This window comes from Chlorocebus sabaeus, chromosome 2 (genome assembly GCF_047675955.1).
Source record: "Chlorocebus sabaeus isolate Y175 chromosome 2, mChlSab1.0.hap1, whole genome shotgun sequence".
NCBI lineage: Eukaryota > Metazoa > Chordata > Mammalia > Primates > Cercopithecidae > Chlorocebus > Chlorocebus sabaeus.
In genome coordinates, this window is record NC_132905.1 from 1822935 (window position 1) to 1841306 (window position 18372).

An 18372-nucleotide genomic window follows, 5' to 3' on the forward strand; every position below is an offset into this window, starting at 1 on the left:
AACAGCTGGCATCCTCCCTCCCAGGGCGCTCGAGCCTTCATGCCCTCATGAAAGGCATTTTATCCTGATGCCCCTCTCTGCAGCTCTTCCCACTGCCCTGTGCCCAGGGAGGGGAAGTGTCCGCTTCAGGTCCACACGACCCCTGAACCTGGAGCCTGCCTGGGCCCCGGGCCCTGTGCTCCTGGGGCTCTCGTCGACCCCCTGTGAGACTGGTCACTGGGCAGAGGCCTCCTCTGGGAGCCATGACCCTCCCAGGTCAGGTCGGGTATGGGGGGACTGGGGGGTGCAGTGGCTGAGAGGCGGGTCCGGCTGCTGTCCTGGAGACGTGCCTGCCCCAAAATAGCCAGATTTTTAAAAATAACTCAGGCGGCTTTTGTTTGGCTTTTGCTTTAAAAGAACTTTTTTTTTTCCTTTTGCACAGAACTATGTAGCAGCGGAAAGGTCAGCACTGGCAGCTGAGCTGAGCTGAGCTGAGTGGGGCGTGGAGGGGGAAGGGCGGTCCTGCAGCCCGGGGTCTGCGCTCGCTCCGGGTCATGGCGAGGGCGGCCAGTGTGGCCCTGGGAGCTGCGACCAGGTCAGAGACAGATGGGAGCCCTCCAGTGCGGGCTTCCCTTCCTGTGAGCATCTGTGCAGTCACCAGGCCCTCGAGGACAGCTGTCCAGGGCCCCCGTCTGACAGACAGATGGTTGGAATGAGGGACAGACAGGAGGCCAGGATCTTCCCGTGCGTCCCAGGGGTGGAGAGGGCGAAATTTCTGTGTCCCCCTCATCGTGCCGATCAGTGTCTTCGAGTCAATATTTGTGCAAGTGCTCTCAGCTGGGAAAAATGCGACTGGCCTGCTGAAGGGGAGGGGGAAGGACGGATGGGCCTGAGGAGAGCGCAGCCTCCAGGCGCTCAGGGAACAGCGGGGGCGGCTCCCGGGGGCTCAGTGAGGACCTTTAGTCTCTTGGTGGGAGGGGCTGTGCTGCCAGCTCCCCGAGAACTGCCTGTGTCTGTGCCCCGTCCACCTCGAGCGGACCCTTTCCTGTCCAGGCACAGGGGCCATTGGCCCCCGCCTGGGGCTCTCTGGAATGCTTGTGGTCAGGCCCATGGGGCTGCTGAGGCCCAGGTGTGGGGCTGGGTATAGGGTCTGACCCTGAGGAGGCTCAGACCCCTCCCTGCTGGACAGGGCATGTCTCCCTGCCCCCAGCCACAGGGAGGTAGACGATGACCTCAGAGCCTGGCAGCCGGTGAATAGGCCTGTGCCCCGCCCCCACCCTGGAAGGCTGCGCTTGGCTCCCACAGTCCCCCTCCGAGGAGACTCGGAAGCGATGCCAAGCCCTCCGAGAAGGGTGGGATTTGGACCTGGTGTGCCTGGAGTCCTGGAGCCTTGCCCCCTACCTGGAGTCTGGGCAGCCAGTGCCCTCAAGGGCTGAAGCAATGAGGAGTCTGTGTTGTTTCCAGGGGGGCCTCACAGCAGTCTCAGTCCAGCTCAGTCCGGTGGGGTGACTGTAGGTCTCGTGCAGCTCTGGGGTACCCTACTCTCCCCCTTGAGGCCCTAGGCTCCCAGGCCTACCTGGCCAACAGCACCCAGCTGTTCCCAGGCGCACCTGCTGTGGCGAGAAACCCTCCAGAGGAGCGGGCACCGCCGGGTCAGGGTCCTGAAGAGGTGCAGTGGGTGGCCCTGGGGTGTGGCGTGACCCTCAGAGGCCTGCTTGCCTTTTCAGGGCCCACCTATGAGCAGAGGAGGGACTGGTTCCCACTGCTGCCCACAAACAGTTGGGCTGAGTACTGAGGTCTCCCAAGGTCTCCATCACGGACCCTGTGGGCCTGTCAGGGGAGGTGTGGGCTGAGACAGGCAGGCCACCCCTGTGCTGTGGCTCCGTGAGTTGCCTCTCTCCCCAGCACCTGGGCCTCTTTGTACAGGCGGGGAAGAGGTTCGTATTTCCTCCGCCTCCCTGCCAGGTCCCTGTGGAGCCTCTGCCTGGGATCTGCCTGGGAGAGCCCTTTCCCCTTTGTGTGAGAGGGGCTGAGGAGGGGCTCACCCTCCCTTGGAGCCTCCAGGCTTGTGACAGGGCCTGGAAACACCTTCCCTCCTTTGCCCCCACGTAGGGGGAGCCTAGGGCTCCCCTCAGAGGCTATGGCGGGTGGGAGCACTTGGCCACAGCACGGGCTGAGCCCTGGCTTGCATGAGTGTGAAGGTGGGTTGCTGCCTGGGCACTGCCCCCTCCTGGGTGCCTCTGGAACCCTCCGGCTCTTGGGTGCAGCCTCTTACCAATGAGGTCATGGGCTGTTTTAGGGACCAGAGACCTTTCCAGAGGGGCCTGTCCTGGGTCCATGGAAGAGCCACCCCCGTGGTGTTTCACTGTTGGGCCAGCGGGTGTGTGCACCCCCAGGTGCAGGCATGGAGGCCCAGGGTTATGTTGGCTAGGAGCAGAGATGAGGCTGGATAGCACTGTCTGCTGGGGGCAGGGGAGGCTCAGGCCTGGAGTCCTGAGGGCAGGGTGGTGGGGGATTGGTAGGGGAGGGAGGGAGGCCCAGGCTGATCAGAGGCCTGAGGGGAGCCTGCAGGCCTGGCCTGTGCGGAGAGACAGGCCTAGGCCTGGGGAGGTGTCCGCAGCTGAGGATTAGGGGAGGGGCTGCAATCAGGGCAGCCTTCTTTGAGGAGGTGTACAAAGCGCCCTGTGAAGACTGAGCCAGGCTCTCCCCCAACCCCGGGGCACAGACACGTGGGCTGTCCCTGGTGGAGGTCGAGCTGACACACGGGGAGAAAGTGGGCAGAGCCAGGGCGGGGCTGGGGCAGGGTCTTGGTGTTTCGGGGGCCTAGGAAGGAGCAGCTTTCCTCTGCCCTGGTCAGGGCTGCCCTGACACTCACAGGGCCACAGCAGAGCTACTGCCCCAGTGCCTGGGCTGGTGGAGTCTCCGAGGCAGGCTCAGCTTCCAGAGGGCCCCCTGCCTGCAAGGCTGAGCCCCGCTTGCTCCCTGCAGCCCAGTCCCCGGGGGCTCAGTGGGCCCCTGGCTGTGGGCTGGTCAGCAGGGGAGTGAGCGGAGCCTGGGGGAGGGGTGCCCGGCGTGAGGTGGGGGCAGGGGCCCCATCCTAGGAGCAGCTGACCTGTCAGGGACTAGGGGGTTAGACCTTTGGACCTGCCTGGTGGCGGGGACCACTGTCTGGTCACTGGGCCTGGCTGGACATGAGGGCTGTGGGGACACTGGGGTATGTTCCTGCATCCACCCTGGCCAGTCCCTGCCTGGGCCGTGGGTAGGCCACTCTCTAACTTGCTCCATCTGCAGCCACAGAGCTTGCAGGACCATGGGGAACCCCAGGCTCCTGCAGCAGGGAAGGGGAGGAGGCAGTGCGTTGGTCCTGAGCACAGGCGGGGTGCCCTTCCAGGAGGGCTGGTTCCCGGGGGTTCATCTCCATCCCTGGGGAGCCCTCTCCCCTGGGTTCGTCTGCCCCATGCAGGCAAACCCAGAGTTGCCCCCTGTGTGGTGAGGGTACCACATCCCCTGCTGTGGCCTCACCTGAGGGGCAGAAAAGGAGCCAGGCCCCTGACAGCGTGGGAATCCAGGTGCTCCTGGCTCCCCTGACGCCCTCTCGGCCCGCAGGTCTTCCACGTGGCCTACGTCCTCATCAAGTTTGCCAACTCACCGCGGCCGGACCTCTGGGTGCTGGAGCGGTCCATGGACTTCGGCCGCACCTACCAGCCCTGGCAGTTCTTTGCCTGTGAGTCTCTGCCGCCACGGGGCCTGGGGGGCGAGGCGGAGGGGGTCCCTGGGCAGGCCCTCCATGACCAGGCTTCTGAAGGTCTCCGAACACCCAGCCCTGCCCTCACACCCAGCTGCTGTGGTCACGACTGTCAGACAAGGACTTGAAGGCCCATGGGGATTTATTGGCTTCTGTCCTTGGTGTCGGGCACAGCTGGGTCCAAGGGCTATGGCGCCAGGAATCTCTGGTGCCATCTCTTGGCTGCCTCTGGATGACTTCATGTGCTGGCTGCTCCCCGTGGTGACAGAAGGGCCCTGACAGCTCCCACCTCACTTCCTGCCAGCTCAGCCACCTGTGTCAGGAGTACTGGTGTCCGAGCACCCGTACGCTGGCCATCCTTGGCCCCATGCCACCCTGACCAGTCATGCTGGTGGGAATGAGTGCTGGCAGGCCTGGTCACATGTCACCAAAAGTTTCCTGGCCTGAGGATGGGGGAGGGGCAGGTCAGTGATGGGCAGTAGGCGTCTGTCCCCGAGGAAGGGAGTGAGGATAGTCACTGGGGGAGTCACTCGCTCTCAAAGCATGCCAGGCAGAGCGGTGGAGGGCAGTGCAGTCCAACGGGTCAGGCCCCTTCAGCCAGCGAGCTGTGGTCTCTGTCACACGGCCTCTTGGCCTGTGGGAGCCTCGGTGGCGAGGCCCAGAGACATCAAGGGCCCCGGGGCACTGCGGGGCCCAGGATTTCCTGGTGATCCAGCGCCCTCCCCTCCCACCATTCCCCGCAGCCTCCAAGAGGGACTGTCTGGAGCGGTTTGGGCCACAGACTCTGGAACGCATCACACGGGACGACGCGGCCATCTGCACCACCGAGTACTCGCGCATCGTGCCCCTGGAGAATGGAGAGGTGGGCCGGGGAAGGGCAGCGCGGTGTGGGGCTGGAGAAGGGAGAGGTGGGCCGAGGTGGGTAGTACCGAGTGGAGCTGGAGAAGGGAGAGGTGGGCCCAGGAGGGGCAGCGCCGTGCAGGGGTTGGGGGCTGGGGCCACACTGGCCTCACCGCGTACCGCCCACAGATCGTGGTGTCCCTGGTGAATGGGCGCCCAGGCGCCATGAATTTCTCCTACTCGCCGCTGCTGCGTGAGTTCACCAAGGCCACTAACATCCGCCTGCGCTTCCTGCGCACCAACACGCTGCTGGGCCACCTCATGGGGAAGGCGCTGCGAGACCCCACGGTCACCCGCCGGGTGAGCTGCCCGTGGCCCAGACAGGGGAGGGGGACTGGCTGGGTGGACCCGGGCCTTGGGGTGGGTGAGGCCTGGCTGCCTGGCGCTCACAGGGCCTGCGGGTGCAGTATTATTACAGCATCAAGGACATCAGCATCGGAGGCCGCTGTGTCTGCCACGGCCACGCGGATGCCTGTGATGCCAAAGACCCCACAGACCCGTTCAGGTGAGGCCCCGTTCAGGGAAGGCCCCGTTCAGGGGAGGCCCCGTTCAGGTGCAGTTCTCAGCTCCCTGCCTGTCCTTGTCACCCCTGCCTAACCTGAGGGTGGGTGACCTGGTTCCATGGCCCACCACGACCTTGTTCTCTGTGTGACCTGAACTGACCACCATTGCGCGGGCCTCAGTTTCTCATCTGTGCGGCGATGTGGAGGCCAGGGCGTGTGCAGCCTCCCCAAGGTGCCCCATCTTGGTTTGGGGGAGCCTTGCCCTGCTGCTGGCAGAGGCAGGGCTCTCCGGACCCCCAGGCCAGCTGGCCTTCCCACAATGGCGGACCCCCGGGGCCCTGTGAGGAGAGTCAGTGATGAGGATGGTTGATTCCCGAGTCCACGTCTGCGTGCTCTGGAATGGACAGGTGCCCACTACCTGCCGAGGCAGCCCTCATTCACTTTAGGGGTGCCCACTCAGCTCCCCCAACCTTTCAGGACACAACAGACAACTTCCCTGCTGCCCCCAGCCCTCACCTTCACTCCAACCAAGCAGGGACCAAGGCCCAGGATGGGGATGGCGGGGTGGGGGTAGCCAAAACCCCACGTCTGCTATGCCCTGTGTGCCTGCTTTCGGGGGCAGCCAAGGGCACTACAGAGCGTCTACCTCCCGGGAGCCCCGCACAGAACGGGCAGCGGCCCTGGTGCTGGCACCTGCACATTCCTGGGCCCCACCCAGAATCCTCAGTAAGGTAGGGCTGGGCTCATTCTGCGGAGAAGCAGCCCCGGGGCACATCTGTCCTTTCCTCCCTCCCTCTGTTCCGTCAGCCAGCAGCTGTGTGTTGAGCGCCTAACACATGCTGGCCCTTTTCCTGGGAATGGGAACAGAGGGTGAGACCCCAGTCCAGCCACAGGAGCACCTGTTCTGGGGGAGGCAGCTGGGAAGCACGCAAACCAGTACTCAACCTGGAGGGTGTAACACCCGAGGGTGGCAGTGCAGGCATGGGGCTGGACAGAAGCCACTCAGAGTGGTGCAGCCGAGGCTGAGCGTGTGACGAGGCTCCTGGACCCCCAGCAGAGAGCCGCCAGGGGTCATCTAGTTCCTGAAACCGTGCAGCCCAGCTTCATGCGCTTGGATTTAGGACATGCCCCCTGCTTTCTGCTGGGGTCTTACGGCTCTGTCCAAGCTCCAGTTTACAGGGGAGGTGGGGAGGCGGGTGGAGCTCAGATAGGACAGGTTCACTCCCATTCCCATGGCCGGTGCCGAGCAGAGGCGGGAGCCCTGGCCCCTTCGGATGTGGCTGAGGGGAGGAGTGGCACGGTCTCCTGAGCTGGAGGACGTGGGCTGTTTTCCAGGAGCTGTGGGCCCTGGGGACCCACCCTGGGCACCTGTTGCTGCCAGCACGGCTTCAGGCTGCTGAGCTCCAGCAGAGCTAAGTTGTCCTGGGAAATTAAGTGCCAAGTGGGGACACAGCTTGTGACAGCTGGGAATGGAACCCACCAGGCAGCCAAATGGGCCTCTGAGGAGAGGAAGGTTGCAGGAGCCAGGGCTTGCCTTGGCCTGCAGGGAAGACATTGCCATCCCTTGACTCACCACACCTGGGTGTGGACTGAGCTCAGCTCTCCCTGCAGGTGCAAACAGGGGTAACTGGGCATCTTTCCTGGAACCACAGACTCTGTTACCATCACCTGGTCACACACCAGTGTCCCAAAACATCAGCCTGCCCGTGTTCTCCCTGCACCCTTTACCCACCACCCCACCTCTCCTCCAGGGAAGGGGACTCCGTGTCTTCAGCCAGCTCCTCTCTGTCTCTTCACCTCCACCATCACCTTACTCCCACCCCAACCCCAACATCGTCACCCCACCATCACCATCATCAACATTATCACCCCCACCATCACCATCATCATCCCACCATCATCACCCCACCATCACCATCATTGCCCCCACCATCACAACCATCACCGTCATCCCCCCACCATCACCACCATCACTGTCATCATCCCCACCATCACCACCACCATTGTCATCCCCCCTACCATCACCACCACCATCGTCATCCCCCCCACCATCACCGTCATCCCCCCATCATCACCATCACCACCCCCCCATCACCATCATCACCCCCACCATCACTGTCATCCCCCCACCATCACCACCACCATTGTCATCCCCACCACCATCACCACCACCATCGTCATCCCCCCCACCATCACCGTCATCCCCCCATCATCACCATCATCCCCCCACCATCATCACCCCACCATCACCATCATCACCCCACCATCACCATCATCCCCCCACCATCACCATCATCCCCCCACCATCACCATCATCCCCCCACCATCACCGTCATCCCCCCACCATCACCATCATCACCCCACCATCACCCCACCATCATCACCATCATCCCCCCACCATCACCACCATCATCACCCCACCATCACCGTCATCCCCCCACCATCACCATCATCACCCCACCATCACCATCATCACCCCACCATCACCATCATCACCCCACCATCACCATCATCCCCCCACCATCACCATCATCACCCCACCATCACCACCATCATCACCCCACCATCACCACCATCATCACCCCACCATCACCACCATCATCACCCCACCATCACCGTCATCACCCCACCATCACCACCATCATCACCCCACCATCACCACTATCATCACCCCACCATCACCGTCATCCCCCCACCATCACCGTCATCCCCCCACCATCACCGTCATCCCCCCACCATCACCGTCATCACCCCACCATCACCACCATCATCACCCCACCATCACCACCATCATCCCCCCACCATCACCGTCATCCCCCCACCATCACCGTCATCCCCCCACCATCACCGTCATCCCCCCACCATCACCGTCATCACCCCACCATCATCACCGTCATCACCCCACCATCACCACCATCATCACCCCACCATCACCACCATCATCACCCCACCATCACCACCATCATCACCCCATCATCACCCCCACCATCATCACCATCATCACCCCACCATCACCGTCATCCCCCCACCATCACCATCATCACCCCACCATCATCACCATCATCACCCCACCATCATCACCCCACCATCACCATCATCGCCCCACCATCACCACCACCATCGCCACCACCATCGTCATCCCCCCACCATCACCATCATCGCCCGCACCATCACCACCATCACCGTCATCCCCCCACCATCACCACCACCATCGTCATCCCCCCCACCATCACCGTCATCCCCCCATCATCACCATCATCACCCCACCATCACCATCATCACCCCACCATCACCATCGTCACCCCACCATCATCACCGTCATCCCCCCACCATCATCGTCATCCCCCCACCATCACCGTCATCCCCCCACCATCACTGTCATTCCCCCATCATCACCGTCATCACCCCATCATCACCGTCACCCCACCATCACCGTCATCCCCCCACCATCACCGTCATCCCCCCATCATCACCGTCATCACCCCACCATCACTGTCATCCCCCCACCATCACCATCATCACCCCATCATCATCACCGTCATCCCCCCACCATCACCATCATCACCCCATCATCACCATCATCACCCCACCATCACCGTCATCCCCCCACCATCACCATCATCCCCCCACCATCACCATCATCACCCCACCATCATCACCATCATCCCCCCACCATCAGCGTCATCCCCCCACCATCACCATCATCACCCCACCATCACCATCATCGCCCCCACCATCACCACCATCACCGTCATCCCTCCCACCATCACCATCATCACCCCACCATCATCTCCCCACCATCACCGTCATCACCCCACCATCATCCCCCCACCATCACCGTCATCCCCCCACCATCACCATCATCACCCCACCATCACCATCATCATCCCCCCACCATCACCATCATCCCCCCACCATCACCATCATCACCATCATCCCCCCACCATCACCATCATCCCCCCACCATCACCATCATCACCATCATCCCCCCACCATCACCGTCATCCCCCCACCATCACCATCATCCCCCCACCATCACCGTCATTCCCCACCATCACCATCATCACCCCACCATCATCACCATCATCTCCCCACCATCACCGTCATCCCCCCACCATCACCATCATCACCATCGTCCCCCCACCATCACCGTCATCCCCCCACCATCACCGTCATCCCCCCACCATCACCATCATCCCCCCACCATCACCATCATCGCCCCCACCATCACCATTATCATCCCCTGGGTTGCTGCTTCCTCCTTCCTAAAATGCACCCTGTAATTTTTTTATTCCATGACAGCCTATCCGAAATTGTCTGAAAATGGCTGTTTTGTCCTCCCTCTTGAATGATAGTTGAGCTGACTGTAGAATTCGTGGTTGACAACTGTGTCTCTCAGCACTTTGGAGAAATGATTTGACTGTCTCTTCACCTCTCCAGGTGCTTGGGAGAGTCCGTTGTCCCTGCCGTTGCTAATCTTCTGTGGGTCGTCTTCCTCTCCAGGATTTTTTTATGGTCTTTTTGCCATTGGCGTTCTGCAGATTTGTTGTGTTGTGTCGAGGATTCGGATTTTTTCTTGCTCAGGACTCACTTTTTTTTTTTTTTTTTTTGAGATGGAGTCTTACTCTGTCTCCCAGGCTGGACTACAGTGGCCCGATCTTGGCTCACTGCAAGCTCCGCCTCCCGGGTTCACGCCATTCTCCTGCCTCAGCCTCCCGAGTAGCTGGGACTGCAGGCGCCCGCCTCCACACCCGGCTAATATTTTGTATTTTTAGTAGAGACGGGGTTTCACCGTGTTAGCCAGGATGGTCTCGATCTCCTGACCTCGTGATCCGCCCACCTCAGCCTCCCAAAGTGCTGAGATTACAGGTATAAGCCACCACGCCTGGCCATTTTTTTTGTATTTTTAGTAGAGGCAGGGGTTACACCATGTTAGCCAAGATGGTCCTGATCTCCTGACCTCGTGATCCACCTGCCTCGGCCTCCCAAAGTGCTGGGATTACAGGCATGAGCCACTGTGCCTGGCCATGTGTTCATTATTAATTCAAGACCATCCTTGGCCATTCTTTCTCTCTGACTGTTGGCTCCCTTTCCTACCTCTTCTTCCCTGAAGTCCCAGTTAGATACAGGAACACCTTCTGGTTTCCTTCTCATAATTTCTATTTCCTCTCTCTTTATTTTCTGAGTTATCTTCTGGATGGCTTCTTTAGCTCCTTTTCCACTTCACTAAATTTCTCTTCCACTGTGTCTGTTCTGCTGTTTAGCCCATCCATTGAGTCTTTAATTTTATAGTTTCATTTTTCATATCTAGAAGTTCTGATTGGTTCTTTTTCATATCTACCTGTTTTCCATAGTGTTATTTTTTTTATTATGTTTTGTATATCTTTTTTATTTTATTTTTTGAGACAGAATATCACACTGTCTCCCAGGCTGGAGTGCAGTGGCACGATCTCGGCTCACTGCAAGCTCCTTCTCCCGGGTTCACGCCATTCTCCTGCCTCAGCCTCCCGAGTAGCTGGGACTACAGGTGCCCACCACCACTCCCGGCTAGTTTTTTTTTTTTTTTTTTTTTTTTTTTTTAGTAGAGACGGGGTTTCACTTTGTTAGCCAGATGGTCTTGATCTCCTGACCTTGTAATCTGCCTGCCTCGGCCTCCCAAAGTGCTGGGATTACAGGCGTGAGCCACCGCACCCGGCCTATGTTTTAGATTTCTTTATGACCATTTTTAACATTTTTCTCTGGCTTCTACTAGATTACTCTGTTTTGTGAGGTTCTCAGGGCTCTTTTTGCTGACCTGCCACATTGTTTCTCTGCAAGATCTTTAGCAGGGTTTATCTCTGTGCTTCTGGTGTGCCCTGGGATTGGGCCCTGCACAGCTCCTGCAACTGTGAGACCCTGTCCTCCACCGCCTCTTTCCCTGTGTGCATTACCCCAGCCTGGGAGAGCTGCGCCAGAGCCACTGGCTGGGGGATGCTGAGTCTGGGCCAGCGCTTGCTGCCTGACAGCTGGAGAAACAGAGCAGCGGGGGACCGTGTCCCTTCGGCAAGCCAAGCCGTTGAGGGGATCCCAGGCCCCTTTGGGGAAGGGACTAAGCACCTGCCACCTGCCTCCAGGATGGGCCTGAGCCCCCCTCCTGTGTACCCCACAGGCTGCAGTGCACCTGCCAGCACAACACCTGCGGGAGCACCTGTGACCGCTGCTGCCCCAGCTTCAACCAGCAGCCGTGGAAGCCTGCGACTGCCAGCAGTGCCAATGAGTGCCAGTGTGAGTACCTCCTCCTACACCTGCGTGTCCTGCCCACACCCTGACCCATGAGAGTGCCCCGGTGCCTGGGCCTGTGGAGGGCATGCTGACAGCTGGTCTCCCTTTCTCTAGCCTGCAACTGCCACGGCCACGCCACCGACTGTTACTACGACCCTGAGGTGGACCGGCGCCATGCCAGCCAGAGCCTGGATGGCACCTATCAGGGCGGGGGTGTCTGTATCGACTGCCAGGTGGGCTGGGCTAGAGGGCTGGGGATGAACTGGCCCTGAGGCGAGGCAGGGACCTCCCTGGACTCAATGGCCCTTGCACCCCCAGCACCACACCACCGGCGTCAACTGTGAGCGCTGCCTACCAGGCTTCTACCGCTCTCCTGACCACCCGCTTGACTCGCCCCACGTCTGCCGCCGTGAGTGGGCTCAGCTGGGCGAGTGTCCTGGGTCTCAGGGTCTGCCCGGAAAGAGGCATTCTTGGGCCTTTGGGGTTGCTTTGGAGGGGATGTCCTGAGCTTCCAGGCCAGCCCAGGAAGGAGCCTCCCAGGCCACGGGGCGGGTCCCCAGCCCTCATGTTCCCCCAGGGGGCCTGGCTGTAGCCCTCGTCCCCACAGCCCTGGCAGGGAGGTAGAGACTGCCCCATCTTGGAGCCCACCCCTTGGGTCCTGGTAGCTCCAGGCTTACCCGGCTCCTGCCCCTGCCCAGGCTGCAACTGCGAGTCCAACTTCACGGATGGCACCTGCGAGGACCTGACGGGTCGCTGCTACTGCCAGCCCAACTTCTCTGGGGAGCGGTGCGACGTGTGTGCCGAGGGCTTCACGGGCTTCCCAAGTTGCTACCGTGAGCACCTGCCAGGGGTGTCCGAACAGACACCGCTGCCTGCTGGACTCCAGGAGCCCTGCAAGGGGTGGGGGGATTCCCTGGGATGGACCCTGTTGTCCTGCCTGCATCTCCGATTGTGCTGAGAAACCAAGGGTGGCAGGGGGTGTGGGGTGCTGGGGTTCTAAGCAGACCTGGCCAACACGCGTGTCTCTTCCCCTCAGCGACGCCCTTGTCCTCCAATGACACCAGGGAGCAGGTGCTGCCAGCCGGCCAGATTGTGAGTAAGTGTCCTTGAGGCCCCCAGGTCCCTGACCTGCCCTGGAGCCATGGGGCAGCCTCACAGGAAGTTCCTGGAGAAAAGGAGAATTTTCATTTGGTCACTTTATTTTTGGTTTATTTCTTCTTATGCAAATTATGCATATTCACACTGGAAAACTTTCAGAAATATAGGTAGGCATAAAGCCAAAGAAAAAAGTTAGCCTGGGCAACATGGTGAAACCCTGTCTCTACAGAAAATACAAAAATTAGCTGGGCGTGCTGGTGTGTGTCTGTAGTTTGAGCTCCTCTGGAGACTGAGGTGGGAGGATTGCTTGAGCCTGGAAGGCTGAGGCTGCAGTGAGCCATGATCACACCACAGCACTCCAGCCTGGGCAACAGAGTGAGACCTTGTCTAAAAAAAGAAAATTGGTGGCCGGGCGCGGTGGCTCACACCTGTAATCCCAGCACTTTGGGAGGCCAAGGCAGGTGGATCATCTGAGGTCAGGAGTTCAAGGCCAGCCTGGCCAACATGGTGAAACCCTGTCTCTACTAGCTGGGCATGGTGGCGGGCACCTGTAATCCCAGCTACTTGGGAGGCTGAGGCAGGAAAATTGCTTGAACCCAGGAGGCAGAGGTTGCAGTGAGCCAAGATCACACCACTGCACCCCAGCCTGGGCAACAGAGCAAAACTCCATCTCAAAAAAAAAAAAAAAAGTTATCCACAATTCCACTACCTCTACACAGCGCCTGAATACTCTCTGTACACAGCACTTCTCTTTCACAAGCACTTCTCTTTCACAAGCACTTCTCTTTCACAAGCACTTCTCTTTCACAAGCACTTCTCTTTCACAGGCGTCGCCATGCGCTCTGCACCCTGTACGTCCCAGCCACAATCCTGTAAACACATTGTCTTATGGTCCGTTTCATAGGGACTAATTAAGTATTTAAACAACCCCCAGTGGTTGGAAATCGAGGTTCTTTTTTTAAAAAATAATGCTGTGATAAAGCATTACTAAGATGAGGTAGAAAACTGGCCGGGCACAGTGGCTCACACCTGTAATCCCAGCACTATGGGAGGCCGAGGCGGATGGATCACCTGAGGTCAGGAGTTCAACACCAACCTGACCAACATGGTGAAACCCTGTCTCTACTAAAAATACAAAAATTAGCCAGGCGTGGTGGTGCGTGCACCTGTAATCCCAGCTACTTGGGGGGGCTGAGGCAGGAGAATCGCTTGAACCTGGTTGCAGTGAGCTGAGATCCACCGTTGCACTCCAGCCTGGGTGACAGAGCAAGACTCCATCTCAAAAAATAAATTTTAAAAAAAGGCTGGGTGTGGTGGCTCATGCCTGTAATTCCAGCACTTTGGGAGGCCGAGGCGGGCAGATCACGAGGTCAGGAGATCGAGACCATCCTGGCTAACACACTGAAACCCCGTCTCTACTAAAAATATGAAAAAAAATTAGCCAGGCATGGTGGCGGGTGCCTGTAGTCCCAGCTACTCGGGAGGCTGAGGCAGGAGAATGACATGAACCTGGGAGGCAGAGCTTGCAGTGAGCTGAGATTGCACCACTGCACTCCAGCCTGGGCGACTCTGACACAAAAACAAACAAACAAACAAGAAAAACCAAATCAAAAAAAGTCAGCTGGGTGCAGTGGCTCGTGTAATCCCAGTACTTTTGGAGGCCGAGGCGGGCAGATCACAAAGTCAGGAGTTCGAGACCAGCCTGGCCAACATGGGAAAACCATGTCTCTACTAAAAATACAAAAATTAGCCAGACGTGGTGGCGCATGCCTGCAATCCCAGCTACTCAGGGACTGAGACAGAAGAATCGCTCGAACGCAGAAAGCAGAGGTTACAGTGAGCTGAGATCGCGCCACTACACTCCAGCCTGGGCAACAAGAGCAAAACTCTGTCTCAAAAAATAAAAAAAAAAAAAAGTCTCCCAGCATACAGTCACAGTCACAGAGCAGCACGGCACCTGCTGACCGAATCACTGCCATTACCGCATAGCAGAGTCTATCACGTCAGCTTGATAGACAAAAAATATTCTCAAGTTAGAGCCACATTCCCTCGCTTTTTAGTGTTTCTGGAATTGGGACCCGTCTTTTGCTTGATGGCATATCACAGTCTAGTTGGTAGGGTTTTTCCCTTTCATGACAGGACGTAAAAGCATGGCATCTTTCCCAGTGAGTGGGGTCTTAGATTGTATTTGATATTACATCTTTTTTTTTTTTTTTTGAGATGGAGTTTCGCTCTTTTTGCCTAGGCTGGAATGCAATGGCGTGATCTTGGCTCACTACAACCTCTGCTTCCCAGGTTCAAGCGATTCTTCTGCCTCAGCCTCCCGAGTAGCTGGGATTACAGGCGTGCACCACTACACCCAGCTAATTTTATATTTTTAGTAGAGACAGGGTTTCTCCATGTTGATCAGGCTGGTCTCGAACTCCTGACCTCAGGTTATCCACCCACCTTGGCATCCCAAAGTGCTGGGATTACAGGCATGAGCCACCACGCCTGGCACGATATTGCGTCGTTTTTAGCTGCGCTTTGACTACTCTGTAAGCTTGAATCTTCTTGACTTTTCTACTGCTTTGTTTTTCGTGGTTTTTTTTGTTTTTTTTTTTTTTTTTGATGGAGTTTCGCTCTTGTTGCCCAGGCTAGAGTGCAATGCTGCAATCTCAGCTCACCGCAACCTCTGCCCCCGAGTTCAAGTGATTCTCCTGCCTCAACTTCCCAAGTAGCTGGGATTACAGGCATGCGCCACCATGCCTGGCTAATTTTTGTATTTTTAGTGGATACAGGGTTTCTCCATGTTGGTCAGGCTGGTTTGGAACTCCTGACCTCAAGAGATCTGCCCGCCTCGGCCTCCCAAAGTGTTGGGATTACAGGCGTGAGCCTCTGCGCCCGGCCTGTATCACCTATTTCTTATAAGATTTGTGTTTTTCTCCTGATGGGTCATTTGCTCCTTATTTTTTGGGGAGCTTTTTTCTGTGTTCTGATTTTGTAAATTTTTAGGTGAATCTACCCATGTTGTTCTACTGAATCTCTGGCTGGGTCAGATTTAGATTCTACTCCCTTTCCCAGGAATTCTCTTGTCTGCTGGTTCTGTGATGGTTTTCTTTTTTACGTGAAAATGTTTAGTTTTTCATCAGTTGTATAAACCAGGGGTCAACAAACTGTCTGAAAAGGTCCAGACAGTAAATGTCATAGACTCAGGGCTGTGTGATCCCTGTGGGGAAACTCCTCAGCTCTGCCATTGCCAGCTGTAGCTTGCAAGCAGCCATAGAACCATGTATTCACCAGTGGGCTTGGTGGCATTCCAATACAACTTTATTTACAAAAGCCAGCGAGGAGTCCATAGACTAGTTTGCTAATCCCTGGTGTAAACTACTGACAATGTATCTTTTCGCTACTGGGCCATGGTAAGCAGGCAGTAATTACCTGTGACTGTACAGTATTCACTTTCAATGTGTTCATTACAATGAACTGTATTGTCTTTCCTAACGGAGACATAGTGTTGAACATAAATATTTTATTTTGTCTAAATTCACAAGTGAGATTGTTTTGGTTTTGAAAAATACTTGGGAAATGATCCACACTTTTTTATGTTCCCGATCAGTTTAAAAATCACAGAAATTATCTACTTGTTAAAAGTCTGGTCAAACTTACAAAACCCTTTGGTCCTGATACCTGTTTTTCAACAGAGATCTTAAATTAAGGTTTTAATGTATTCTGTGGCTATTGTATTCAGTTTTCTACCTCATCTTTTTTTTTTTTTTTTGAGACAGAGTCTCACTCTGTCACCAGGCTGGAGTGCAGTTGTGCAGTCTCGGCTCACTGCAACCTCCACCTCCTGGGTTCAAGTGATTCTCCCCCCTCAGCCTCCCGAGTAGCTGGGATTACAGGTGGCCGCCACCATGCCTGGCCAATTTTTTGTATTTTTAGTAGAGACAGGATTTCACCATGTTGGCCAGGCTGGTCTCGAACTCTGACCACAAGTGATCGACCTGCCTCAGCCTCCCAAAGTACTGGCAATACAAGCGTAAGCCACCATGCCGAGCCATTTTTCTATGTCATCTTAAGTCAGGTTTGATTATTTGTATTAGCAAATTGTGTATTTTGTTTTGATTTTTAAATGTATTGACATAAAGTTACGCACAGTGGCCTGTTGTAAAGTTAAAATTTCTGTTCATTTCTGTTCTCATCTATTTTTATTTTTTTCTTTCTTTTCTTTCTTTCTTTTTTTTTTTTTTTTTTGTTCGAACAGACCTAACAGAGGTTCGTTGAGTTTATTGGTCTGTTCAAAGTACAGCTGCAGTTCTCTTGCTAAGACCTGCTGAGGTTTTTCTTTCTTTAGTTGGGAGGAGAGATTTTCCTTTCTAATATTCAGTCTCTTTAATCCACTTTCTTTGATTTATTCCTTTTTCTTTTTTTTTTTTATAGCTTCTTGAGTTGTTATTTTTAGTCCGTCTTCATTCCCAACAAAAAGACTTAAAGCAGTGGTTCTCAGCCAGTGGTAACTTTGATCCACAGGAAGCATCAGATGATGTCGGGAGACGTTTTTGGTTGTGATGATTGATGGATGTAACTGATCCAGTGGGTAGAGGCTAGGGATGCTGCGAGCATCCTACAACCCGGGACCACTCCTGCACACAGAACAAAGAGTTATCCAGCCCAGAGTGTCCGCAGTCCTGAGGCTGGGAAACAAGTTTAAAGCTATAAATTTTCCTCAGAGTATAGCTTTGGCTAGGTTTCTTGTAGTTTGAGATGTGGGGTGTCCTCATTGCTGGGGCTTTTTTTAATAGTCTATCATTTGGGGTTTTATTTTCTTTCGCCCTGTCACTGTTGAAGGTGCTGAGGTTTCCCTCTTGTCCTTTGTGTGGCGTTCAGTTCTGGTTTTGCTGCCTTGTGGTTAGACTTGGCACACTGACAGTTTCTGCCTTGTGTCTTTGGAATTTGAGATTTTCTTTGTTTCTAACCTAGAATGTGATGACTTTTTAAATTTTTATTTATTTATTCATTTATTTTGACACAGAGTCTCTGTTGCCTAGGCTGGCGTCCAGTTGTGCGATCTTGGCTCACTGCAACCTCTGCCTCCTAGGTTCAAGCGATTCTCCTGCCTCAGCCTCCTGAGTAGCTGGGATTGATTACAGGCGCCGCCACCACACCTGGGTAGATTTTGTATTTTTAGTAGAGATGGGGTTTTACCGTGTTGGCCAGGCTGGTCTCGAACTCCTGACCTCAGGTGGTCCACCCACCACAGCCTCCCAAAGTGCTGGGATTACAGGCGTAAGCCGCTGTGCCTGGCAGTTTCTGCCTTTTGTCTTTGGAATTTGAGATTTTCTTTGTTTCTAATCTAGAGCGTGACCACTTTTCGATTGTTCCAGGAACACTGGACAGGAACGTGTGTTCTCTATGAAGTACCGATTTGGCATGTTAAAGCAGGCTTGTGGCCAGGCACAGTGGCCCACGCCTGTAATCCCAGCACTTTGTGAGGCTGAGGTGGGAAGATCACCTGAGGTCAGGAGTTCGAGACGAGCCTGACCAACATGGAGAAACCCCGTCTCTACTAAAAATACAAAATTAGCCGTGCACGGTGGCGCATGCCTGTAATTCTAGCTACTCAGGAGGCTGAGGCAGGAGAATGGCTTGAACCCGGGAGATAGAGTTTGAGGTGGAGCCAAGATGGCACCATTACACTTTAGCCTGGGCAACAAGAGCAAAACTCCATCTCAAAAAAACAAACAAACAAAGCAGGCTTGTTCATTATGCTCTTCAAACCCACAGTACCCATGCTTAATTGCTGTCCCTCTGAGCGATCCCGTTCTAACTATGTATCTCCATCCAGTCTTTGTCTCTCTGACTCAGTTTTGCCAAATTCTCCTTGCCGTTTTATAGTTTTAGCTT

The 18372-nt window shown here is 55.9% G+C and overlaps 1 protein-coding gene across 1 annotated transcript in view; it reads left to right on the forward strand.

The window, feature by feature from the left end:
- LAMA5 (laminin subunit alpha 5) overlaps window positions 1-18372 on the forward strand; it is a 60567-nt gene that overhangs the window by 10804 nt on the left and 31391 nt on the right. The window contains 9 exon segments of the mRNA XM_073005386.1: window positions 3586-3703; window positions 4468-4586; window positions 4754-4924; window positions 5032-5129; window positions 11276-11391; window positions 11503-11621; window positions 11707-11797; window positions 12087-12221; window positions 12425-12484. Coding sequence (XP_072861487.1) covers window positions 3586-3703; window positions 4468-4586; window positions 4754-4924; window positions 5032-5129; window positions 11276-11391; window positions 11503-11621; window positions 11707-11797; window positions 12087-12221; window positions 12425-12484 — 1027 coding nt within the window.